General features: G+C 50.4%; 1 protein-coding gene across 8 annotated transcripts in view; it reads left to right on the top strand.

The window, feature by feature from the left end:
* DOT1L (DOT1 like histone lysine methyltransferase) overlaps window positions 1-25,230 on the top strand; it is a 73,999-nt gene that overhangs the window by 3,930 nt on the left and 44,839 nt on the right. For 7 of the 8 annotated variants that reach the window (XR_007629691.1, XR_007629690.1, XM_050321353.1 and 4 more), the window contains exons 2-7: window positions 12,330-12,373; window positions 14,374-14,448; window positions 17,279-17,342; window positions 19,153-19,381; window positions 20,870-20,964; window positions 23,645-23,707. Coding sequence is in view for 6 of the 8 variants with exons in the window: in XM_050321353.1 (XP_050177310.1) it covers window positions 12,330-12,373; window positions 14,374-14,448; window positions 17,279-17,342; window positions 19,153-19,381; window positions 20,870-20,964; window positions 23,645-23,707 (570 nt within the window). In the remaining 2 variants the exon portion in view is untranslated. The remainder of the gene's footprint in view (window positions 1-12,329; window positions 12,374-14,373; window positions 14,449-17,278; window positions 17,343-19,152; window positions 19,382-20,869; window positions 20,965-23,644; window positions 23,708-25,230) is intronic. The other variant, XM_050321352.1, reaches the window with a different exon arrangement.

Here is a 25,230-nt window from a genome sequence, read left to right as displayed (position 1 = left end):
CTGTTCCCTGGTGAATGGCAATCCCCCAGAAGGTGACTGGGAGCCTCTGTGTGCCTCAGGTTTCCTCGTGTCGTGTTCCCCCCTCGCTGTTTGACTCGTGAGGGCCCAGGGTTTGTGCAGTGACAGCACCTGGGAACTCCTCCTGCAGCCCAGGCTGCTGCTGGGGAAGACCCTGGGGAGCCCAGTAGGGTCTTGCTCTGGGTATAGAATTATAGAGTGGTTTGATTTGGCAGGGACCTCAAAGCTCATCTCATTCCACCCCCTGCCATGGGCAGGGACACCTTCCACTCTCCCAGGTTGCTCCAAACCCCATCCAACCTGGCCTTGGACACTTCCAGGGATCCAGGGGCAGCCACAGCTGCTCTGGGCAACCTGTGCCAGGGCCTGCCCACCCTCACAGGGAAGAGCTTATTTATCTTCTGCCCTATTTACCATATGTTAATACCATTTTTTTCATCTCCTACCATTTTTGTTCCCTTGCTCCTCCTCTGTGCCGGGAGGGGACAGTCCTGCTTGTGCCACTGCACACATCCTGCCAGGGTCAGGTGCCTCTGCCCCGAGCTGCTCAAGCTTAAACCTCCAAATTAGCAACTGGGAGGAGAAGTCTGGCTTGAATAATTCATTGTTTTGTCTGTGTTCCTCCTTGTTGCTGCTGACTTTCCACTCAGCTGTGATGGCAGGAAAATTCTCGTTTTCTAATTGGGTGTTGTCAGAGCATCACCCCGCACGAGGAGAGGTTTGTGTGGCTGCTGCTGGGAGTAGTGGGGTACAAACCTGGTACTTCTGGACTCTGTACAGGCTTAGGGGGGTGCAGAGTGTGTCTGTGGTGGGTTTTTTCCCTGTCTCCACTGTCCTGATCCAGCTGATACCATTCTGTCACCGGAGGAATGTGCTGTGCAGGGAAAGCTGAAGGGCAGGCAGTGGTAATGAAAATCACAGCCCAGCAGGGAGCATCACCTTTGAAATGAAAGATCAACAGGAGAGATGAATAACAGACCTTGTTTGGGAGTTTCATCCCTTTTTTCCTTTGTGTGTCACCCAGCTTTACTGGCAAGTTCCTCTGATGAGTAACTTTGCCTTTCCAGGCAGCTGGGCAGGTCGAGTGCCACAGCACGGTGCTGTAGATCGATTTGGGAAGGTCCTAAATTGGAGCTAAATTGGGGTTGGAGCCGCTGAGGGTGGTCCGGTTCCCCCTGCCCCACATCCATCCCATCCCCATCCCATCCTGTGCCGCACTCCCAGCTGATGGAAAACAGCCTCACGTTCTGCTCGTGCCTTTTTTTCCCTGGGATCAGTTGGAGGCAGCAGGTGGGACGTGGGGAGGGGGGTGAGTGTCACGGTGAAGCCCCCCTGAGTCACGGCCGGCGGTGGGGAAGGCGGTGTCCGTGGGATCTCTGTGTGTGTGGGGCGGCTCTGGGAACCGGAGCGCTGGAAATGATCCTCGCCGCGCACAAAAAATGTTGCAGTGTTTTCTCACCCCCCCCCATCCTCCACCGCCCTGCTCTGAAATGTGAGTCACTGCCTGCCCAGGGAGGGGGTGGCAGCGGGGGGAAACTGTTGCTCTGCCTTTGCCAGGCAAAGCCTCCTCACCCCCTGAGTAATCGCCCAGAAATTCGGCTGCGGTGGCAGAGCTGAGGGGATTTCTCTGGGCTGGGAGATGCTGTTGATGCAGCTCACTTGGGAAATGTTTGGTGGGGGATGACTAATCACTTCAGAGAAACTTCTCTAAGTCAAGGAAAGGTCTGCAAACATCATCGAACTTCTGATTTCTCAGCACCCCCTGCCCTGCCCGGTTGTAAAAACACCTGGAGCGGGGCAGAACTGGGCGATAATGACCTGGTAATTCCAAAAGCACTTGGCTTTCTCTTCTGCCCGGCACATCTACACAAACAAATGACACAGTTGGCACAGTTGCATCATTTTCTCTGCCCGTTCTGCTCTCCCCAGAGCCGCGGGGACCCAAAATGTGCTCCTGGGGGGGAGGTGGGGAAGGCAGATGAGCCCCGCAGTGTTTAATTGTGCAGCACGTGGGGAGCACAGAAGAGCAGTTTCCTTCTGGGCTTTACCCTTTGAAGTAGAACTTGCCCCGGGTGACAATCGGTGCTTGTTCAGTCCTCAGACTGGCTTTTGTTCCCAGCTCTGACCCGTTGGATACAAGATAAATCATGAGTTCACTTAACAGGCGCTTTTTCCCCCCAGTATTTCTGGCTGAAAAGTGAAAGCTGTTCTCTTGTGCATCTCAAGACCACACTGGTCTTTATTTTTTTTTTCATGTAACTTATTTATCTGAAAGGTAACTGCTGGAAGACAAAGTAGCTGTCCAAGATTGCTTGTTTTTCCCAGTTTTTTTTTTTTTTTTTTTTCCCATCAGCAGATGAGTGAGGATTAATGTTCCTGTCCTGGCTGAAGTTCCAGCTCAGACAATTCCAGTTTATCCACCTACAAACCTCCCCATCAGTTCCAGTGGGACACAGCCCTGGAAGCTTTCAGGGTGCCAAGGGACATTGGTGCCACCAGGAGCAGCCCCAGCTCTTGTCCTTGGTGGCAGCCTGATTATCTATGGAGATGATTATCCTTTCAAGTCTCAGAGATGGGACTGAATTGTGTCCCTCCGGGGAATTTAGGCAAAATATCTTACCTCTTGGTATGTGAGATTTATGGGGAATTTAATCACCCTTCTCCCCAGGCATCCATATGTCTATTTTGTTCTCTTCCTTCTTTCTTTTCCTCCTTTCACACTGGCTTGTTTTTTTTTGTTTTTTTTTTTTTTTTTTTTTCCCTTCCTGCTCTGGGTTAACCTTTAACTGTCTGATTAAAGCTTTGCACTCTAATGATCAACACAAGGACCAGGGCTGAGGAGGGTTTTTTTGTCCCTCACAGTGTCTTTATCACAGATTGATATTCACAAAGTGCCCCAACGTATTTTTGCTTCACTTATTTTCTCCTTCCTAACAGAAAGATCCCCAGAAGGAGGAAAAGTTCACATTGTGAACATCATATATTTATTTTCATGGTGATTATTAAAGACCAAACTGACTCTGAGGAGGAACAAGAAACAAGGCTGAGTGCACAGAATTGACCACGTGCTGCTATAGATATCAAGTTGGGCAGGGGTTATTTTTAGAGCATAGGAAGAGGGTGAGTATATTTTGCAGCAGGAAATGATGGTTTCATAGATATGACCAGATCTGTGAATAACGGCAGAGTTCCTGTTCAGAGTGTTTGGGTTTGTTTCGTTTCATGAGTGAATGAGAGTCCTCTGAAAATGTGCACTGAAAGGACTTTTCAGTGTTGGGGGAAAAATCCAAAGGGCTGCTGACGGCAGGTAAATGAAGCATTGGAAAGTTTAGCAAACCAAACACTACTGAAAGTTCTCAGTAAGTTCCTTGGTAGAAAATGGATGGATTTTAATAGTATTTTTGTGGTATTTTCTGTGTAGTGTGAAGGGCAGTTTCCTGAGGTTTTGGGCATTAATGTCATTTACTTCTTAGGGCTCAGCAATATTATTGATGTTTGACTGTCAGACTATTGACTAAGTGACTGACCCTTCTGAAACTCCAAAAACTGTGAGCTTTGGGGGCTGCTCTTCCATTCCTGGATGAATGAAGCTTCCTGGAAAGCTGGATTCCCACTGGGATTCAAGTGCTTCCCTCAGGTTTCCATATCTGTTGGCAGCAAGACCTGGGAGATGAGGGGGTGGCTCAAGGTGGCCTCTGACCCTCTGGAGCTGGATTTGGAGTCTGTGTGGATCCTGCTCTGGTTTCCATCCCTGCTTGCTACCACAGACACTGCTGTGTGTGTGATACCTCATTTACGAGGATTTAAAGTAAAACTTGTAAAAAGTGGTTGGGATTTGATGTTGTCTGTTCAGAACCTGCACTGGAAGGAGGAAAAACCACATCCATTTATATTTTACTTTTGCCCCTCACCAAACCCCTTTTTTAGGGGCCTTGTGTGTTCAGAAGGAGTACAGATCTTTACTGCTAATTTCTGATATGTAGAATATTTGGGTGTGTTCAGTAGGAGCAGGATGGCAGAGCTGGGCAAGGCTGAGTTGTCTTTCAGACTGTGAGGTGGTTATTTAAGGTGGTGTTGACCTCAGGGGCTTCCCTCTGGCTGCCAGTTTTCCTTGCAGGGCTGTGGGGTCGGGTGGCTGAAGAGATTCCAGGAGATTCCTCCCAGCACCCACCCAGGGTGTGGGAAGACTGTGGGGTGGAGGGAGAGACGGTGACCACCTTCAGCACCAGCAGTTTTGGGCCTGGGTGATCATTTCTGCCAGCAGTCCCCCCTCCCCAGGTTCCACAGGAAGATTTGTTCTGTCAGGGTGGGTGGAGGTGTCAGAAGGGAGATGTTTTGTGCTCCCCAGTCCCGCTGCAGGGGGGGTTATTTCTCTGTCAGGGTTCCTGGGGAGGTGATGGTTTGTGGCTGGGCCATGGGCAGGTAGAATTGACTCTGTGAGCTGCCCTCACCCTCAGAACAGTGGGTTTGTCACTGCTGGGCTGAGCTGGTCTGGTTGAAAGGGAACCAAAACACCACAAAGGTTTAGTTCAGTCTCAGCTTAGGCCTCCCCTGCCTTTGTGTGTGAGCACAGACACTGTGGCCCAAAGCAAGGGGTGCTTTTGGGGAAGTGGTGGCAGAGCAGGTGGCTGTGTGGGGTTAAACTGTCTGTGAAGTGCCTTCCTCGTTCCCTGGAGTGAAAGCCCAGCAGTTCCCTCTGTCCCAGGACAAGCAAGAGCTGATTTCTGTTCCTGTGCCCGTGGGATCACCGTGGCTCCCTCCGGCTGCCCTGCTGTGGGAACAGTGGCACCACCTCAAACTGCCCTGAGAGAGCAGCAGCACATCCCAGTGAAGGCCCTGCTGCACCAAAACACTCCCATTCCCCGTGCACTTGAACAGAGCCATCATTTTTGCAGCCAGCCGGTGTTTCTGCTCACGCAGACGAGGCCAGCGGGTCCTGCCGTGCCCGTCCCCCGTGGCTGCTGCCTTGGCCGCTCCTGCAGCCTGGTTGTGCCTGTTGGTGTATTTACCCAGCCCCTCCTGCAGGTGTCTGGGGAGCCGTTCCCTGCCGGCTGTGAGCAGTGGCCGTAGCAACAGTTGGAATCGCTGCGTGCAGAGGCAAACCCGCGGCGTTGTGGCTCGGGAGCTGCAGCCACAGTGCAGGTCCCTGGTGCAGCCACGCTAAGTGATCATCCAGAGCACTCTGCATCCTCTTTGCCTTTCTCCTTTATCTTGGTGATTTTCAGTGTGTTTTGGATCTTGGGCCAACAGTTTCTTTCCTTCAGATGTCCTTATTAAAATGGCCATAATGGCCTCTGTGTTTTCCATTTGGTTTTGGGTGGTGATTGATAAGCTTACAAACTGCTGCGACTCCATCAGGCTTTTCTACCTCTTGCTGTGGGGGGAGATGAGCCACCAAGACTGCATTTTAAAGCCCTTCCCTGTCTTTTCTTCTCTGAGGTTGGGAGGAAAAGTATGGCCACAAGCTGTTCTCTGCAGGAGGCCTCTTTGTGTACATCCCACTGTATATGTGTTCCTGTGGATGGCCTTGTGCCTTCTTGGTTGAGGGAACAGCAGTAAGTGGGTGGTTCAGAGAAGCCTTTTGGTCTCTCACTTGGTAAGAAATCTTGTGCTTTGGTTGTAGCTGTGGGAAGGTGAATGGCACAGTCTTGATCTGGGATAAAATCTGGTCATATTGAACCAAGGCTCTCTGTCCAACACGAGGTGATGGACGGAGCAGAATTCCCCTTCCTCAGGGTGTAACTGGTATTTAAGCCCGAGGCAAAGACCTTGCAATGCCAAGTGATGGAAGGCAGAGCTGGCAGGACACAGAACCTGAGATCTGCCCTTTGCTGAGCAGCTGGAACTGCTTTGGGTTTGGCTTTTCCCAGGCCCCGTGAACCCTGGGTGGGTGTGCTGGCCGTGGACACACTCCTGGGTGAGGTGTGAAGGAGGTGAAACCCCGGGGGAGACGAAACACAAACTCCTGCCAGGCTGGCATCTGGGGTGTGCCGGGCCATCCGTGTGCCACAGGGAACGCTGGAGGCTCTCCTGGCTCTAGGGGAAGCTGCAGCTGCAGGAGCCCACGCTGCCTTTCCTGGTGCCTGAGCGGTGCTGCCCCTCCTCCCCAGATGGAGGGAGCAGGGGGGCATTAACGAGGCACTTGTCCCACCAGCCTTCTGCAAGATGGATTGGCTTTTCCTAATCCATCTTTTTGATCTCTGCTCACCATCTTGTCTCCAGCTGTAACATCCTCCTCTCCCTTGGATTTATGGACTGCTGCCTGTGGAGAGAGCTGCCACTGCAGGCAACCAAGCTGTTGTTTAAACCCAGGGGCCGGTGGGACTGACCTCTTTTGTTTTCCCGGTTAAATGGATCGTTTGGAGATCAGAATTTGGCAAATCCAAATGACTTCTGTTAATCCATGACTGGGGTCAGTGTTTGGGGCCGGGGAGGAGCTGCTGAAGTTCTGGGAGTGCAGTGGTGTCAAAGCACCCTCATTAAAGGGTTGGCATCGATCTGTTTGTAACTGGATTGTTTCAGCTTTGCTTCCTCACATCACACTCTGGACGGTGGGAAACTTGTAGGGGAGGACCAGGGCTCTTTGCACCTTTCTGGAGAGCTGCTTTGGTTCCCTGGCCTGGTTTTGGGGGTGGAGATGTGACCTGGGGAGTCAGACACCGACCTGTGCAAGGGTTGCTGCTGCTGGGGGGCAGTTTGGTCTGGGCAGCCAAAGCTGGGCTCAGAAATGCATGTTCTGTCTCTGGAGAGGAGAGAAAGGGGTTTAAAGGTCTGTGTGTGTTGCTGTGAGAGGGAAAAGGTTGAAGGGACCTGAGCTGTATTTCCATTTTTTCCTTTGGTTATTCAAGAGCTCGTCCAGGTTTTCAAACCATTTGTTTACCCCTCAGGTTTGTGAGGGTTTATTTTGGGGCTACCTTTTTGCTGCCTCTCCTGTGCAGGTGATCAGATCCCACTTTGCTGGAATCCCATAATCCCAGACTGATTTGGGTTGGGAGGTACCTTAAAGCCCATCCAGTCCCACCCCTTCCAGCGTCCCAGGTTGTTCCAAGCTCCATCCCTGGGGAAATGAAGTCTAGAAAAATAACGTTCACCCCCAAGGCCCAGCTCAGTCTCATCCCAAGGACAAGCACAGTCTCCCAAGAACAACCTAAATATAAAAAGATGTAAATCTGGAAGGGCACCAGGGGGGTGTTTCTTGCTCCAGGCAACGTCTGCTGCCCAATTTAATTGAACACGTTCTTTGTGTTGGAGGAAGAAACACAGAACCAGTTGAAAACTGTTGCTTTAGGTTAGAAATTGGCTCTGGACTATGGATTGTTGCCCTGTGAGATAACTAGTCCTGTACAAATACACCCAGGAGTCCTGGATGTGGTACTGGAGCACAGAATTATATGAAAATCCTGCTGTTTGGATACTTTTGGGGGGAGTGTTACTGATGTAACCAAACCATTCACACTGGGGGGTGGGGGGATGGGGGTGGGAAGGGGGAATTACAAGTTACCACTGCCAGCTGGTGGCAGAAACATAGCAAACTCTTAATTTTCAGTTTACTTTGCTCTTGTTCTGCCAAACAATGTCAGGTTCAGCTGGTTTTATTAGAAATTTGGTGCTTTGTAGAACAAAGTTACGAGGAGAGAGCTGAGCTGGGTCTGGTGCTGGCCATGTCATGCAGACTGTGATCTCTCTACATAATATGTATTATTGGGGCTGCTCCAGTTTTCTTGTGCTCATATTGATGATTTTTTTTTCCTTGGGGTTAGCAAACAGTGTGTGCTTATAGAAAGTGATGGTGGTTGCCTGAACATACACATTTGGGGAGAGCTCTTGGGCACTGCCTTATTTGGCCTTTAAATCGCAGATTTAGGGCCCCTTTGCAGCTGCAAGATGCAAAATGTCTTTTTTTTTTTTTTTTTTTTTTTTTTTTTTCCATGAGGGGGTGAAGGGAAAGCTCCAACTCTTTAAAGGTTGATCCTCGTGGCCTGAGGGGTGGCAGGGGGGTGTGTGGGAGGATCAGTGTGTGGGGACAGGAGCTGTGAGTGCTGGGGGGGCTCCTGGTGTGCTCAGAGGAGCAGCACTGGGTGTATTCCTGGCTCCAGCCCCCTGGCACTGGAGTTGTAGGAACATGTGGATGGAGGAACCTGTTGGAAGAATGGGAACTGGCTGGAACTGTGCTCCCCTGCCTTCCCCAGAAAGCTGGATTCTCCTTTAAGTGACTCTCTCCAAAGTGCTTCCTTTCTGTTGGCTTTCTTTTTTTTCCCAATGAAAACTGGCAAAAACTCCTGAACTTTCCCCAGGAACTCACGTTTCAATTTAAAATTGAGCCTTTGGGTTGAAAAAAAAGAAATCAGAACTCTGCGAGGAGTTCAGCTGGGGAGGAATTGGCTGCAGCAGCCCCAGCCCGTGTGTTTGGGTTTGGTTTGTTCCAAACTTGTGAACAGCTCCGGGCAGTGCCAGTAATGACTCCAATCTGCAAGTCTTCAGTTTTAAACACTTTCCACCTCAGGGGGAGATAAGGGCTCGTTTCTCATGAAAAGCTCCCATTTATGCGGCTCTGAGCATTCCAAGGCTTGTCCCAGGCACCGTAAATTCGGGAACATGGGGGAAAGTACAGCCAGGCCAGGGAGCAGCACGTAGGGAGCTCCTTCCAGCCGGGGGAGGGAGGGTGAATGGAGCTGCTCTTCGTGACAGGGAGCACCGGGGCATCGTCTCGTGACTGAGAACAGAACACAGAGGCTTCTTGAGCCTCGGCCAAAGGGCCTCTGCACGTGGGATTCCAGGAGGGATGGGCCGGGCCGGGTGGGAGGCTCTGCCCACGGTGCTGTCACTGCCAGCAGCACTGCAGGCAGTGGGAAGTGTGTCCCAAGGGCTCCTGGTACAACCTGCCTGAGCTGCAGGGGGGTGCAAGGCTGGGCTGGCTCCTGGGGCACTGCAGAAAAAGGGATACACAGCACCCACACCTGCCCCAAAATGCCAACCTGGAAGCGTGGCTGAATTCCGGAAGGTTTGGGCCACCTCGGAGGGTGCAGGGCTGGCTGAGGGTTCCAGCTTGGGCAGGCAGCTGGCACTGCAGCAGGGCCCTTGGGAATCAGCAGCCATCCTCCCTGCCTCTGCCATGACCCTACAAACGTCCCCAAATCCCTGACCCTGCTCCAGCCTCTGCCATGACCCTACAAACCTCCCCAAATCCCCATCCCTGCTCCAGCCTCTGCCATGACCCTACAAACCTCCCCAAACCCCTGACCCTACCCCAGCCTCTACCATGACCCTACAAACCTCCTCAGATCGATCTCTGTCCGGCCCATTCCCTTAAGAGTTGGACTCAGTGGTCCTTGTGGGTCCTTTCCAACTCAGTATTCTGGGATTAAATCCCCTGATTTAATCCTGTACCCCTGTAAAGGCTCCAGGTTAAACCTGCTCTCCAAACTCCATTGGCTGGCTGGCCCAGACCAGTGAGTCTTCTTGGAAGGCTGATGGAGAGACTGGAGCAGGGACAGGGATTTAATCCCACAATATTCTGAGTTGGAAAGGGACCCACAAGGACCACTGAGTCCAACTCTTAAGGGAATGGCCCATACAGGGATCGATTTGGGGAGGCTGGGAAAGTGGATGGGAAAGGCTGGAGCAGGGATGGGGATTTGGGGAGGTTTCTATTCCATTTGGCTTTCGGTTCCTTCAGACTCTTCATCAGTGCCACAAACAACTGCCTGAGCACAGATGTGATGGCTGGGGCTGTTCAGTGTCTCTTCTTATTAAATCCTACAACCATGTTGCAGTTGGGCTGGAATTTTCCCTTAGGAAAGGGGAAACTGCTCTGTGTTCCCTCCAGATCCGTTTCCCCCTCTCCCTCCTCCATTTTCCAACTCCGCTCTGAAGAAACTCAGGAGATCACACTGGATGTTGTTTGCAAGACTTGCCTGAGACCTTGGGAGCTTGTCTGCTTGGCCAGGGAATGGTTACAGAGCACAGCAAACCTGGGAAGTGTTTCAACCTGAGGGGTTCAACTGCAGTAGATGTGGGGCTGGATTGGATTCCATTGTTCCAAATAATGACACCAACCAAGCTCAAAGGCCCCTTCTGGCTGGAGATTCCAACATGAGGTTGTGCTTTGTGATTGTTATTATTATTTAAATTGATTTTTTTTTTAAATTTTTAAGCCAAGCCAGAAGAACCTGTTAATTAATTAGGATGTTTTCATGAGGACTTGTAGGACCAGGGGTTTCTCCTGAGCTCTGCTCATGCTGTCCAAGCCATCAGTGAGGGATAAGAACTCGCTCAGAGGAAATGGCCAGGGCAGAATAAAGCTGAATTCCCTGTGCTGGGGTAACTGCTGCTGGGGATAAAGCAAAGGGGGGCTGTGCAGGAGCAGCTTCTGGGGGAGCTGGGTCAGCTCTGCTGGGGTGACTCTGGGAGGGTTTCCAGGGGATGTTCATGGATTTTCATGGGGATGTTTGTGGATGAGCTGCTGTCCTGGGTTGTTCTGACCCTGGGCAGATGAGGAATGGGAAGAAAGGGAAGTTCTCCTCCCCCCTTGTGCTCTCCCTGCAGTGCTGATGGAAAAGGACACAGGACACGCTCTCCTTTGGTGTGCACTGAGAGGCAGGAGCAGGTTTCATGCCGTTGCTTCCCTGGTTTCTGGGCCAGGATTTGCCAAAGGAATTCCTCACCTGCCATTCCTGGGTGACTGTTCATTGGTTTGGGCTGTGCCAGCCCCTGCCATGGACTGGAGGAAACACAGGAGTGAGGGCAGAGAATCCCAGAATGGTTTGGGTGGGAGGGACCTTAAAGCCCCTCCAGTGCCATCCCTGCCATGGACAGGGACACCTCCCACTATCCCAGGCTGCTCCTTTGATCCAGCCAGGCCTTGGACACTCCCAGGGATCCAGGGGCAGCCACAGCTGCTCTGGGAATTCCATCCCAGCCCCTCCCCACCTCACAGGGAAGGATTCCTTCCCAGTCTCCCATCTCACCCTGCCCTCTGGCAGTGGGAAACCATTCCCTGTGTCCTGTCACTACTTCCCTGTGTACAAAGTCCCTGTCCCTCCCCCTGTCCCTGCATTTGTAACCAAAGGGCTGTGTCCAAGTTTCTTGGGTTGATAGAACCTCTGCAAGGCTGGCTGATGCCAATCCATGAACTGCTTACACAAGGGGAAATTATTTCCTGGTGGAAATAGGAAAGCTGAGATACTGATGGAAAAAGCTTTTATTTGATTTATATCATGTCTCGAAATAGAGATAATCCAACCATTTCCTGCCATCTGCCCACCAGGGTTTTTCTTCTATTCCTTTCCAGTCCTCTGCTTTCTGTTACCTGTCCCTGCCCTTTGCTGTAGAATTTCCCCCTGGTGGCTCCCCAGAAATGACATTTCTGCAGCAGGAAACAAGGCAGATGATTTGAGAGCCCCGACACTTGTAGCTCTGGAAGGTCCTTAGATACAAGACTCTAATTAAAAGGTCAAAGCCACTTGCAGAAACAAACATCTAAATATAACCTCAGCTGGGTGCAGATGGGCCCTGGTAACTAAGGCTGGATACAACAATGTGTGTAGGAACTCCAGCAGCTTCCCTAAAATAGAATTTATTTTTTTTTTTGTAGCCTGATGCAAATACAAATGCAGCTCCAAGGGCTTTGTTAGCACGAATTTGGGAGGATTTTGCTAAACCCACTCGTGCTTGTGTTGCTCCTGAGTCAAGTCCCAAGTTAAATCAACCCCCCTCCTGTGTCTCACACAAGATCTGGTGTGGTTTGGTTTTCAGCTGATGAGGAAGGCTCCACATCCACCTCTCTTTGTGTGCGTGTGCTGGAGGGTGTTTCTCCTGCACTGAATCCTCTCCCACTGTTTGTTTGCTGCCTGATTTTAGAAAGCCATTCCCTGGGCTGGACTCTCCCTGCCCATCTGGAGCTGGGAGCCTGTGCCAGATGCTGGATGGAATCAGCTCTTCAGTGGGGGGCTTGCACTCGAGTACCTGCTGCATCCCAGTAATCCCCCAAGGTCTGCAGCTCCACAGCTCCTGATGGCAGGGAATGACAGAGGAATAAGTGGAGTGACAGTTCCTTCCTGTCAGTCTTGTGCTGCTCCATAGAAACGTGAAAAATACATTTCCTTCAGCTTATTTTTTTTTACTTAAAAAGGCTCATTTTAATGGCCTGGGTGGCAGCCAAAGGCCCCTTACCCGGTGTGCTTGGTGTTCTTAAAAATATTGTGTGTCATTTATTCTTTAAAATACCGTGGATAATTATTCTTTAAAATATCATGGTTCTTGTAAACTCCTGCCAAACCAGCTCCTGATGGCTTTTTTTCCTTTTGTTTCAGGACAAACACCATGATGCTGCTCATGAAATTATTGAGACCATTCGGTGAGTGTTGGGTGCTGGGCCCCTTCCTGAGCCTCAGAGCAGCTTAGGGAAGGGCTGTCTGGGGCCAGAACACAGACCTTACCCTGCAGAGTTCTTCTCTAGGCTGAATTTGTTGCAGTCCCAAAGCTCCCTGGCGAGCAGATTTTGTTTCATCTGCCCATATTCCACTCTGTTCTGAACAGAATTAGGAGTGAGTGGTGATGTTCAGCTTGAAGGCTGATTAAAGCAGTTTGTATTTGAGCTGTGGACAGACAAGGTTAAGAAAACAGCCCTGACTGGGTGTGCTGAGCCCTGGTCCTGCCTTTCCCCACCCCCTCCCTTCCCCCTGTTGCTTTGGGTTGTTTGGCAGTGATGTCCCTGTAGCATTCCTTGGAATTCTGCTGCTGGAGGGGGGAAAGTGGGAGGATAAAGGTGACAGACAAGTGTGAGGAGCAGGATCCAGAGGATTTCCCAACACAGGCCGTGGTCACAGCGTGACCTGCTGTTCTTTCACAGCATCAGGAGGTGACTTGGTATGGAACAACTTCTATGAAATGGGAACAGAAACACCCCAAAAAACACCTGAGGGATGGGGAGTGTTGTCCACAGTCAGGCTGTTCCTGTTGCCGGTGTTGGATCCTTCCCGTGGCTCAGGGCTGGATCTGCAGCAGGTTGGGGGGGTTTGATACCCTTTAGTGGGACAGAAACAGGTGAGGTCTGAGGGGTTTTACCTGCAGAGCCCCCCTGAGCTTGGGATCTGCTCCCCTGTGGCCTGGGAGAAGGTGGAGAGCCAAGTGCTGGATAACATCACACACACAAAATCAGAGCATTTCCCAAGCTCTGGGGGGAGGGAGGATTTGGAATGGGGCTGGAGATGGGAATTTTTCTTCTCGAGAAACTCCTTTTTCTGACTCCAGAGCCTGCCACAAGAAGTGCCTCAGGATTAGGGGGGTAACATCTTATGCCTTGAGGTCTTGGGGTTGTTGACCTGACCCTTCTGAGGGGCTTAGAGGGACGTGGTGCAGAAGGTGGTGGCTGCAGTTGGTGAGGGCAAGGCCAGAACTGTCTCAGGAAGTGGTTTTGGGGCCAAAGTGATGTTTCCCAACTATGTTTTGGGCAAGATTAGTGTCAGAAACTTTCCTGCTGCCTTGGGCAAAGTACCCACAGGGTGGTTGTGGGGCGGGGGTGACAGTGCAAAGCAGCCTTTATCTGCTGGAGGCAGTGGAACCATGGGATATCCTGGGATATCCTGGGCTGGCAGTGACACACAAGGATCAAGCTGCTGCCTGTAATTCCTGTAATTTAAGAGAAAAATTTGGCAGAGGTAGAGCCCAGAGTTGTTATTTTTTATGATTTTAGTAGGGAATAATATGATTTTAAAGGAACTGTCATTCCTGTAGGAATTCATCCTTGGAATGGAGGTGTTGTGATGAGGGCAGTGCTTTCCCCATTTTGATATATCTGGTGGCCACAACAGTCAGCTCAGCCTGTCAGAGGGGCCTTTTGTCAGGGGAACTTTGGAAAATCCGCTTGGGCTGGGCCTGTGAGGTGTGGGAGCAGCTCAGACACGGCCATAGGGGAACAGCCCTGCAGGGAGGGGCTGGTGACAGTGTTTTGAGGTGCTGTGGGAAATCTCTTCTCCACATCCAGCTCTGTCAAGCACAGGATCAGCATTCTTTGGAAGTGCTGCCCTCCTGCACCGTGTTTGATGTCGGGTTGGCATCAGCCACGGCGTTGAGTATTTTTAGGCACGTTGAACACATTTTATTACCTTATTTTGAAGCTGTTTCAAGAGCTGCCAATGTCTGCGGGCATCTTGCTGTTTGTTCAGTACAAATGTGAGCTGTTGCAGCTTTCCATGAGTATTTTGGGATGTCTGCCTTACTCCTGAGGGCACTCTGAGCTTCCAGGGCTGTGCAGGATCCTCATTCCATGTACAGCATTGCCAGCCTAGAACTGAGACAATATCATTACACTTTGACTGGCAATGCTTTTGTTAATTATTTCTTCTCTCCTTCCAGGTGGGTCTGTGAAGAAATCCCAGATCTCAAGCTCGCCATGGAAAACTATGTTTTAATTGACTATGACACAAAAAGGTGAGAGGGATGTTTTGGGAGGCCGGGCCAGCACGGTGTGTTGTGAACTGGTGTCACTGGTTATTCTTAGACACTGAAGTTTCCTTTCAAACTGGCTGCAGGCTCTGCAGAGTTATTTTGGTAGGAAATGTGTAACAGCAGCATTGGCAGAGCCCTGTTGGATGAAGGACATAATTGGAAACTCCACAGGCAGCGAGCTGGGCCGTGGTGTGGGTTGGAATTACTCACTCCCCAACAATGCTCGGTATCTGCGCCGCTGGAGCACGGCCAGGGTGGGAATCTGAATGGCACTGAGGGATCTGCTGGTGGAGTAACTCCCAGTTCCTGCCCAGAGCTCACAGTTCCTGCCCAGAACGTGGCCTGGCTGTCAGTGGGAGCTGTGGCAGCTTCACCTTCCCCTCCCTCCTCTGGGCTCTGTGTGTGGGACAGCCTAAAATAAAAGGGAAAGTGTCATCCCAGTGTCCTGGGCAGGGAGGGATTCTGAGATCCCTGTAGTTCCATGGGAATTCCTGTTCCACAAGCAGCTTAAAAGCAATGTTTAGCATGTAGCATTTACCTCTGGGCTGGGAGAGGCAGATCCTGATGGGGATGTGCAGGACACAACCTAAAATGTGCCCCAGCAGGAAAGCACAGGGGTTGTTCCATGGGCTGGTTGGGATTACAGTCAGTCTAGGCAGATGCCTTAATGACAGAGGGCTGAGAGGAGGCATCTGAGGTTCTGTGCATGGAATGAGCTGTGCTGAGGTTGGGAAAAGGGATGGGTTTGAGCTGTGGTTTGCAAAAACCTCTTTGGTTGCCTTCCTGGGAAAGGTGAACTTGTCCAAGTCCACAGCACGAGTCAACTGGCAGAGTGGGGTTCAGAGATGAAACTTCCTTGCTTTAATTGGAATCACAGAATCCTGGTATATCCTGAGCTGGGAGGGACCCACAGGGATCATCCAACCCAACCCCTGGCCCTGCCCAGGACACCCCAACAATCCCCCCCTGTCCCTCAGAGCGTTGTCCAAACGCTCCTGGAGCTCTGGCAGCCTTGGGGCCGTGCCCACTGCCCTGGGGAGCCTGGGCAGTGCCCACCACCCTCTGGGGGAAGAACCTTTCCCTGAGATCCATCCCAATCTTCCTGAGCACTGGATACTTGTGTCATGATCTGCTTAAGTTGTTGCTTCCTCCTCTCCCAGTTTTCTGTTTGGTTGCCAGACCTGTTAGTTCTTCTCTTCCTCCTGAGAAATTCAAAGGGAGAAATCCAGGTTGAGCCTCCCTTGTCATCAAATGCATTAGTTTGGATTTGTGGATTACTCCCAGTGGCTGCAGTGCTGTAATTTTATAGTCCTGGCATCCTCCCTGGGCATGTTCAGCTGAGGACCATCAGTGAGGTTGGCAGCAAAACTGAATAACAGGAAACCCCTCTGTTCCCCAGAGTCACATCCCACTCACCTTCCTGCAGCTTCTCCAGGAAGCCATAAACCTGGAATTTTGCTTATGGTTTCAGTCTTTTTTTTTTTTTAATTATTTTTATTTCCTTTTTAAAAAAACTACCAGAAAAATGAGTGATAGCAGGGGGAGCAGTCCGAGGATGGGGAGGGAATGCACACACTGTGCAGCCCAAATCCTCTTGGAAGCTGGGGCTGGAATGGCCAGAACTCCTGGGAGAGGTGTGTGGTGGCTCTGAGGATCACAAGAGTCTCGGGTGTCCCTTTTGCTGTCACCTGGTCCCCCCTCCCCTCCCCAGCCTTGGCAATGGCCATGCTTTAACTGTGTCACCCCATAACTCCTTGGATTGGTTCTGCTGCTGCTTTCTGGGTCTGATTATGTAATGGATAATGTTCCCTGGAATATCTTCTCTTCCCTGGCCAGAGATGAATTTGTTTAATCCTCTCAGCCCTCTGTCATTAAGGCATCTGCCTGGACTGACCGTAATCCCAAGCAGCCCATGGAGCAATCCCTGTGCTTTCCTGCTGGGGCACATTTTAGGTTGTGCCCTGGCTCTGTCTGCATTTTCAAAGCCAGAATTAATTTCTAGAGAAGCATCTGCTTGTCTCAGGACTGATTATCAGGAAAAAAAAGAGGAAAAATTACCAGGTCTCTTTAAGTTTCTGTGCAGCTGAGAAGATGCAAAAGAGGTAATGACTGAGAATTCAGAACTCCAATTAAGAGAAAATGGGCTGAACTCAAAGCATGGCTTAGAATAAAGGTACTGATATTATTTGTCATGTACTTCTGATCTACTGGGGATTTTTTTAAAGGAAACAAAGTCTTAAATCAGTGCATCTTCTGAGAGAAACAAACCCTAAACTCCCACCTAGAGTAAGCAAGAAGACAGAAAAGCTTAAGGTTGTACCTTTAGTGACTACTAAAAGCATATTTTGCAGCCTTACAACTTTACCAACCTCCTTCAGTTCAGCTGGTGACCTTTTCATGTGGTTTGGGTATTTTTGCTTTACATTATAGAAATATTCTTGTCACACCAAACATGGGAACACCGAAATCTTTTGTGAGGACACACTTGGGAGACTCACACTTGGTGCAGGCCAGCAGGGAGTCAGAAAGAGAACTCTGGTGGTGTGATGAGTAATTTGTGGCTAAGAAATGAGTAAATTTGAACAGCTAACTCAACCAAACAGACGTCTGGCCAGGCCTCAAAGCCGTGTTGGCAGAATAAAGTGAATTAATAGTGGTGGTAAAAGAGGGGTCTGGGCTCAGCAGCTGGATTGGATGCCCGTGGGACCCTCCCAGGGTGATCCTCGTGGGTCCCTCCCAACTCAGGGGATTCTGTGGTTCAGACCTGCCTGTTTGAGCTGCTGACCTTGTGTGGTTTCTTTTCCTCCCCCAGCTTTGAGAGCATGCAGAGACTGTGTGACAAGTACAACCGAGCCATCGACAGCATCCACCAGTTGGTAGGTGTTCAACTGCAGCCCTGCCACCCTTCTTGTCTGCCTGCTTTGAGCTCACACAGGGTGAATAACACCAGGAAGCTGGGACACACTCACAGTTACTGTGGTAACATCACCAAAATCCAGCACTTCCATCCTTCTGGGGGCTTGTCTTGATGTTAAACTCATTTTCTTCATCACACCTGGGCAGTCAGGAGTTGGCAATCAGGGAGAAAAGCAATTAAACCCCACTTTTTGTTCCCAAACCACGGGTTATTGGGAGCTGTTGGTGTTTGTTGTGCACTTCTGGCATTGTTGTTTTGGCACCTGGGAAGAGCTGAGTTATCTTCAGGGGGAAGAAAAGGCTTCTCTGCATTTAACATGGAGATGTTTCACAAGGATTTCTTGCATGGATTAACTTCTGTGTGGGGAAATCTGTGGCTTATGGGTACTTAAATAATCCATATGAAGTCCCCTGTGTGCTGTGGAAGTGATCCATGCCTCAGGAATTTCCTTGCCACACAGTTCAGCCTCTCTGTTCTGTGGGATCTCTGGCTGAAGGAGAATGTAATGTCTTTTCAGACCAATTTAATGAGCTTTTTGCTTCTCTTACCCCATAAAAGGTTGAACTGGAGGAAGCAAAACATGAACAGTGAATAATGTCACTGTTCTGTTGAATTTGGAAGTATAGGTGGATTTTTTTTTTGTTTTCCTCTGCTGTGCTTATGGGAATTATTTGAGGTGTGCACTATTATGGCAAAAAGACCTTTTTCCAGGATTTCCTTCATTTTGTGGGCCTAAAACTTGTGCTTGTTCAGATTCATGTGTGTGTTGGTTAACAGCTGAACAGTACAAGCTATTCAGCCTCTGCAGTTGCATCTGAACCCCAACACAGGAATGTTCAGGAGTTGCCCCTTTTTGTTTTGTTTTTAATCAAAAGGAGGAGGTAAACATTTTTAAGACTGAACAACTTTTATGCTTAGGACAAGGTTTTTTTTCCTGAGGAAGAAAGGAAGCTTGATTTCCATCTCTTTCCTGCCACTCCCTGTTTGAGTACATCTGATCCCTCCCATCTGACAGCTCCCGAGGCAGAATCCAACTGCTCCTGTGTTGACACAGGCTCGGTGTCAGCTCAGTGACGAGCAGTAAATAGAAAATCAGTGAGCAAACTCTGCACCTTCTCAGCTTTATTCAGTGCTTTACGTTGTCCCTTGGGTTTTGCATCTCTTGAACTGTCCCTTTGCCACCTGTTCCCAGCAGACCTGGAGTGACCCCTCAGTGAGGTGACAAAGTGCCCAGAGCTGGGGTGTGTTTGCCTTCACTGTCAAAGTTTGGGGTGGGAGGGACCTTAAAGGTCATCTTGTTCCACCCCTTGCCATGGGCAGGGACACCTTCCACTGGCCCAGGGTGCTCCTTTGATCCAACCTGGCCTTGGACACTTCCAGGGATCCAGGGGCAGCCACAGCTTCTCTGGGCAACCTGGGCCAGGGCCTGCCCACCCTCAAAGAGGAGAATTCCTTCCCAATATCCCATCTCACCCTGCCCTCTGGCAGTGGGAAGCCATTCCCTCTTGTCCTGTCCCTCCATCCCTTGTCCAAAGTCTCTTAGAGCCCCTTTAGGGCTCTCAGGTCTCCCTGGAGCCTTCCCTTCTCCAGGTGACCCCCCCAGCTCTCCCAGCCTGGCTCCAGAGCAGAGGGGCTCCAGCCCTCCCATCAGGACCATTCTGACCTTTAAGAAGCAGCTCCAGCCCCTCTGGGAGAGGTGCTGGGAGGGGATTTCCCCTCACTGTGCCATCCACAACCTGGGTTCCCACTTGTCCCTGTGTTCCCTGCAGTGGAAGGGGACGACGCAGCCCATGAAGCTGAACACGCGTCCCTCCAACGGGCTGCTCCGGCACATCCTGCAGCAGGTCTACAACCACTCGGTCACCGACCCCGAGAAACTCAACAACTACGAGCCCTTCTCCCCAGAGGTCTATGGAGAAACCTCCTTTGACCTGGTGGCCCAGATGATCGATGAGATCAAGATGACGGAGGACGATCTGTTCGTTGATTTGGGCAGCGGTGAGTGAGCCACGACTTCTTTTTCTTCTTCTTGTTCCCTGCTTTTCCCCTTCCTTCCCATAAACCAGGCCCAAGGGTTGCCCTGCAGGCTAAACCAGGCCCAAGGGTTGCCCTGCAGGGTAAGCATCTCTTCTGGATAAATCCCCTGCTTTTTCTGATGGGATTAAAATGACCCATCACATGCCCCAGATGTTCTCTGTGGGGCTGAAATATCAGTGCAGATTTTATTTCAGAAGTGAACCAGGAGTGAAGATTGTCATGCAGGATGAGCCAGGCCTAAGGATTGCCTTGCAGGATAAGCATCTTTTCTAAATAATCCCCCCTGCTTTTTCTGACGGGATTAAACGGACCCAGCAGATGCCCCAAGGTTCTCTGTGGGACTGAAGTATCAGCAGAAATTCAATAAATTGTTACACAGCTCTTGGTTTCTGTTGCTGTTGGTGGATACACTTAGAAAGAAACAGTGTTAAAAATGGTGCTCTGAAAATAAAGTAGCATTCCCGAGGGTTCATCTGTTTTCAGTGGATTTTAGGTCCTCTTTACCTGAAAAGGAGATTCCTTGACCCTTCTCACCTGAAACACTCGGTGTGGGATCCGAAAATGAAGTAGATTTTTGCCTCTGACTTAGCTTGTCAGTGTGTCAGAGAAGATTTTATGGTTCATTTCAACAGTTGTCTTGGGAGACCCCACAAAATCCAAACCACAAGTGCCACAGGTAGAGTTTTGAAAGGAAAAAGGTGTTTCTGGTTGGTGAGGAAACCAGGTATGAGTCAAGGAACAGAGACCCTGAGTAAGAACATGCTGTTCTTTCTCTTGGTAAATTTGGTTCAGGGCAGGAAAGGTGCAAATAATAAGAATTTCCCCTCTTACTGGATGTGCTGTAAAGTTTTAAGTCAAGTATGTTTTTGGGTTTTGTTGCTGGTGTGATACAGGACTTGTGGGGAAAAATGTTTTTTAAAAATATATTTTAAATTTAAATAAAGGACTGCAATTCTCTCCCCCCAAAAACCCTAAGACATCTTCAGTGATTTTTCCTTTTTTCACCCCTATTTCCTCCCTCAGTGGGACTGATGTCTGAAATTTCCTGATGTTCAGATGAGACATTGAGAAAGGCATCAGATCTGACAAACTGTTTTCCATCTGGAATTAAAAAAAAAAAAATAGTTTGTTCAGGAAGGGTAAAGGAGGTCATATCTGAAGCCCTGTAGTGCTGCAGGCTCAAATATTAGATAATTTATGATGATGGCAGCTAAAAGTATTAATTTTATTGCTCACCTTGAGGCTGAGCAGCACTTGGGAAGTGGGAATGACTTCAGGGATCACAGAACCTCCATGTGGGAATTCAGACACTGGGAGTTAAAGCAGCTCAGCCCCACAGTTCATCTGCTCTTCTCCTGCTGCCCTCTCTGCTCCAACAGCTCTCCCCTCCCCTTGCAGTGGTTTCTGCTGAGATTTGCTCTCAGTTTGGGGTTTTTCTCCCCCCTGCAGGTGTGGGGCAGGTGGTGCTTCAGGTGGCTGCAGCCACCAACTGCAAACATCACTATGGAGTGGAGAAGGCCGACATTCCAGCCAAGTATGCTGAGGTGAGTGGGGGTGGAGTGGGCTCTGGTGGGGCTGGGCTGAGGGTCAGCCCTGCTTGGTTTTCCCTCTCAGGTCAGGCAGAGCTGGAGCAGGGTGTGCTTGGGGAGAGGAGTGTTCTTCCAGCCTGCAGAGCACGTTGACATCTCCCTGAAGTGCTGGCAGCTCTTTACCAGCAATGACACAGGGCCTGTTCAAAGGGAAAAGCTTCACCCAAACACCTGCAATCCTTCTGTGCCTGGAGTGGCTCTGACAGAACCTCCACAGGCACAGCAAATCCAGCAATTAATTCAGCAAGGAAATAGCTCTTACATATTTTGAAGGCCGTGGTTCTGCCAGTGGTGGTGGTGGTGGTGGTGCCCTTTTTGGTGTCCTGAGCTGAAGTTCAGCTCAGTTATTAAACCATCAGGGGCTCATTAGTAATTAAATTTAGTTATTAAACCATCAGGGGCTCGTTGATGAGGCCTTTGTGGGGTGTCTGGTTCAGAACTGCTCAGGAGGCACCTGAATGAAGAAAAGGGGCTGAACCTGAAGGAGGGCAGGTTTAGATTAGATATTAAGAAGAAATTATTTACTCTAAGGGTGGGCAGGCCCTGGCACAGGTTGCCCAGAGCAGCTGTGGCTGCTCCTGAATCCCTGGAAGTGTCCAAGGCCAGGTTGGATCAAAGGAGCACCCTGGGCTGGTGGAAGGTGTCCGTGCCATGGCAGGGGGTGGGACTGGATGATCTTTAAGGTCCCTCCCAACCCAAACCCTTCCATGTTTCTCTGATATTGGTCAGGTTTCTTTACACTTCTCATTGTGTAAATGAGCAGTGGGACACACAAAGATAACGAGTTCCAAGGCAAACCTGGAAGGCCCCAAGCAAACAGCAAAGGTCAGTCAAGCCTAACCAGGAGGAGTTTTCTTGCCTCAGTGCCTGAGCCAGACATTTATCCCTCTGTCTTGGCAAAACACTCTGACTCAGCCTGTGCAGGCTGCAAAATTACACCCCATGGAGGGAGGGCAAGAATAAAGCTCCTTGATCCTCCCTCTCTGTGGTGAGGGCAAAAAGGCATCAGCACAGCGGTGAGGAGGATCAGACAAGGATCCAAAATCCATCCTGTTCCCCTGCCATGGCCCAGGGGAAGTTTCCAGCTCTGCAGCCCCTCTGTGGGAGCATCCTGATCTCATCAGGGAGCACTTGCAAGGCCTGGAATCCCCTCTGGCTTTGCTGTTAAACTTAAAGATCAGCATTAAAGGGGAGTTCTCCCTCTCACCAACACCCCTTCATGGCTTCAGTGGAAACAGCAAACAGAAAAACCACCCACAGACAGAGTTAGGAGTGCTGACTGCTGGGTACCTCCAGTTTCAGGAGTGTTTCCTGGGGATATTCTGCATTATTCTGGTTAAACCCTGCCAGATTTAAGAACCCAGCAGCTGCTGCAGTGTCAGAGGGTGTGGAGCTGCCTGAGTGCAGCTCCTCTGCCCGTGCCAGGGACCAGATTTCCCCCCAAACCTTCATGGCAGGGCTTGGATTAAGTGTCTGGTTCAGATTGCCTCTCTGGGCACCATGAGAGCTGATAATTGATGCAGATGGCTTTGAAGAGCTTCAGCTGAAGGGTGCTGTGGGCTTGTTTTAGTGAAGTTGTCTCCAAAAATAAATAAAAATGCAGTTGTGCAGCGGGAGAAGATCCGGAGGATTTCTGAGTTATCCTGCTGAGCTTTGGAAAGCTTTGGGAATAGGTTTTTAAAGCACATCTGTCAACACAAGCCTTTGCTGACCTGCTGATGGAGGTCTCCACCACCTCTGAGCTGTCAGGGAAGTCAGAATTCCTGCTGGTCTCCTCTCAAAGCATGGTGGAGTGGTTTGGGTTGGGAGGGAGCTCTGGAGATCACCCACTCCAACCCCCTGGAGCAGGTGACACAGGGATGTGTCTCCAGAGAGGGACACTCTCCCTTAGCTCCTTTCCCTGCTCCTTTGGACCAAACCCTAAAGATCAGGAGGGTTTGTTTTTTTCCAGCCTTCCAAGATACCTGATTTTCATTTTCCAGCTGTTTTTGGGAAGTGGAGCTGCCCCTGGTTCCCCTCCATAGCCTGTCCTGCTCAGGGCCAGCTGGGCCAGCTGGAATTGTGCTGGTGGGGGCATTCCAGGCACTGAGATCCCTGGATATTGGGGGATTTCATTCCTTTCTCCTCCATTTAGGCAATAGAAAACTGGTGCCAGTAAGAACCTTCCATCCTCTGCAGCCCTGGAGTGAAGGATTCCATCACTCCAAAACCCTTGGATGCAGTTTGGGCCATCCCTGGTTTCTGTGGGAATGGGAATCCTTTGGCTGCTGATCCTGCCCTCCCCCTGACCCCACAGACCTGGCTGTAGCCTGGGTGTCCCTTTGCTCTCAGGCCTCAGGCTGGGCTGTCTCCTCCCTGCTCCCTGGGGGATTATGTGGGAAGCTCAGGAGCTGCTTAAAGCTCTGCCATTTTTAGTGCTGGGCAGTGGAACTCCCAGGAGAAGGGGCAGGGATGAAAATTCCACCTCAGACTTGCAAAAATTTTGAGGTTTAAAAAAAACCCTCCAGCCAACCCCACCAGCCAGGAGTCCTGGGGGTCAGGGAGCCCTGACAGAGCTGGGCCTCCCTTCCTTGGGTGGGTTTGCAAGCAGGAGATGTCCCAACAGCTGGTTTTTTGTTTTCCCTCCCTCTTGCAGACCATGGACAGGGAGTTCAGGAAGTGGATGAAGTGGTATGGGAAAAAACACGCAGAATACACAGTGAGTAAAATCCTGCTGCTCCTGCTGGTGCCCAGCTTGGAGAGCCCTGTCCAGCCTTTCCCCAGCCACCAGCAGTGTGACCACAGCTGCTCCCTGGCTCTTCCCTGCATCCTGGTTTTTCCAAGTCATCCCTTTCTCTTTGTCTTGCTTGATGTGTTATGTGGTGTTGTTGGAACCACTTCCACCCTTGGGAGATTTTTATCCTCCTAAAATGTCATTTTAAGCGGGGCTGCCACGTTTCTTCTGTTGGTTTTAAACCTCCTTTCCCTTTTTTTTCCCCCCCTTCTCTCCATGGATTGGGGGTTTTGCTGGAGAGAGACTGTTGGAAGTGGCAGCTCCTCCTTGGGTTTCTGGGGTGTCCTGGTAGGAACAAAAGCTGGAGCTTTGCTTCCCAGGCAGGGGAAGGTGTGGAAAACTGGGACAGGGGCTTTTGGGGGGTGGGATGGCAGGGACTGAAGTTCTGGCTGGTGGTTGGAGCAGGAAGCTCCAGGAGCAGTGGGAGGCTGTGGGCTCAGGAAGGGTGTTGGGGTGGTTAATTCTGGTTTGGAAAGGATTGGAATTGTTAGGGGGTCATCACAGGGCATCTCCCTCCCTGGGGACAGGGACAGGTGTTGGGATTCTGAGATTCTTTCCTCCCTCCCCATGTTTTGCCCTGTGGAATGAGAGTGTCAAATCCATCCCCACTGTCCTGTGCCATTCCTTCCCCTTTTCCCTTTCTCCTCCTCCTTAATTTTCATTAAGAAAACCTGGGAATTCATTCAGAATCCCTGGGAAGTGATGGGAAATGCATGTCCAACAGGAAATACACGTTCACCAGGAACCCCCTGGAAATGCTGTGAACCCCGTTGGCCTGAGCGTTCCAGCAGGGTGGGAATTCCCAATTTTCCCAACCTTTTTTCCCCCCTCAGTTTTTTTGGCTGCTGGGATCCTTCAGAGGGCTCATTTTGTAGGAAAGCCTGTGCCAGCTCTGCCTTTGGAAAACAGGCTGGAAAGGTGCCTCTGAGCACTCTCTCCCTGGAATTCCCTGGATGGAATGATTCCCTCCCCAGGGCTGCTGGGGGGGATGGGAATCCATTCCTGCTCCTCCAGTGGCCACATGGCATTTTTCCATTGTGTCACCCAGCTGGCAGGACATGAAAGGAGCTGTTCCTGAGGATGCTGGGGAATTCAAGGAGCAGGAGAGGAGCTGGGATATAAAATATTGGAAGCATATTGGCTATCCTGGGTAGCATTTCCAGATGGAGCCTTCCCAGTGGCAGAGTCTGGGGCTGTGTTGGAACAAAGGACTTATTTTTGCCAGGTTCTTTGGTTTTTCTGACTCTGCTTTTCTGCAGGGTTTGGAGTAAAAATCTCCCCTGAATGTGCAGTCTGGGTTTTATTTTTGGGGAAGAGTTAAAACGCTTTGGCTTCAGGAAAATTGGTTTCTTGTCGCTTGGAGTGATGCTTGAACACAGGTTTGGATTTTTTTACGTGCAGACACACAGGGCAGATTTTATTTACTTTTTGTTCATCAGACATCCCAG

This window comes from Myiozetetes cayanensis, unplaced genomic scaffold (assembly GCF_022539395.1).
Source record: "Myiozetetes cayanensis isolate MyiCay16 unplaced genomic scaffold, myiCay2020 scf26, whole genome shotgun sequence".
In the NCBI taxonomy this organism is placed as follows: domain Eukaryota; kingdom Metazoa; phylum Chordata; class Aves; order Passeriformes; family Tyrannidae; genus Myiozetetes; species Myiozetetes cayanensis.
This window is presented reverse-complemented; position numbering and strand designations above follow the sequence as displayed.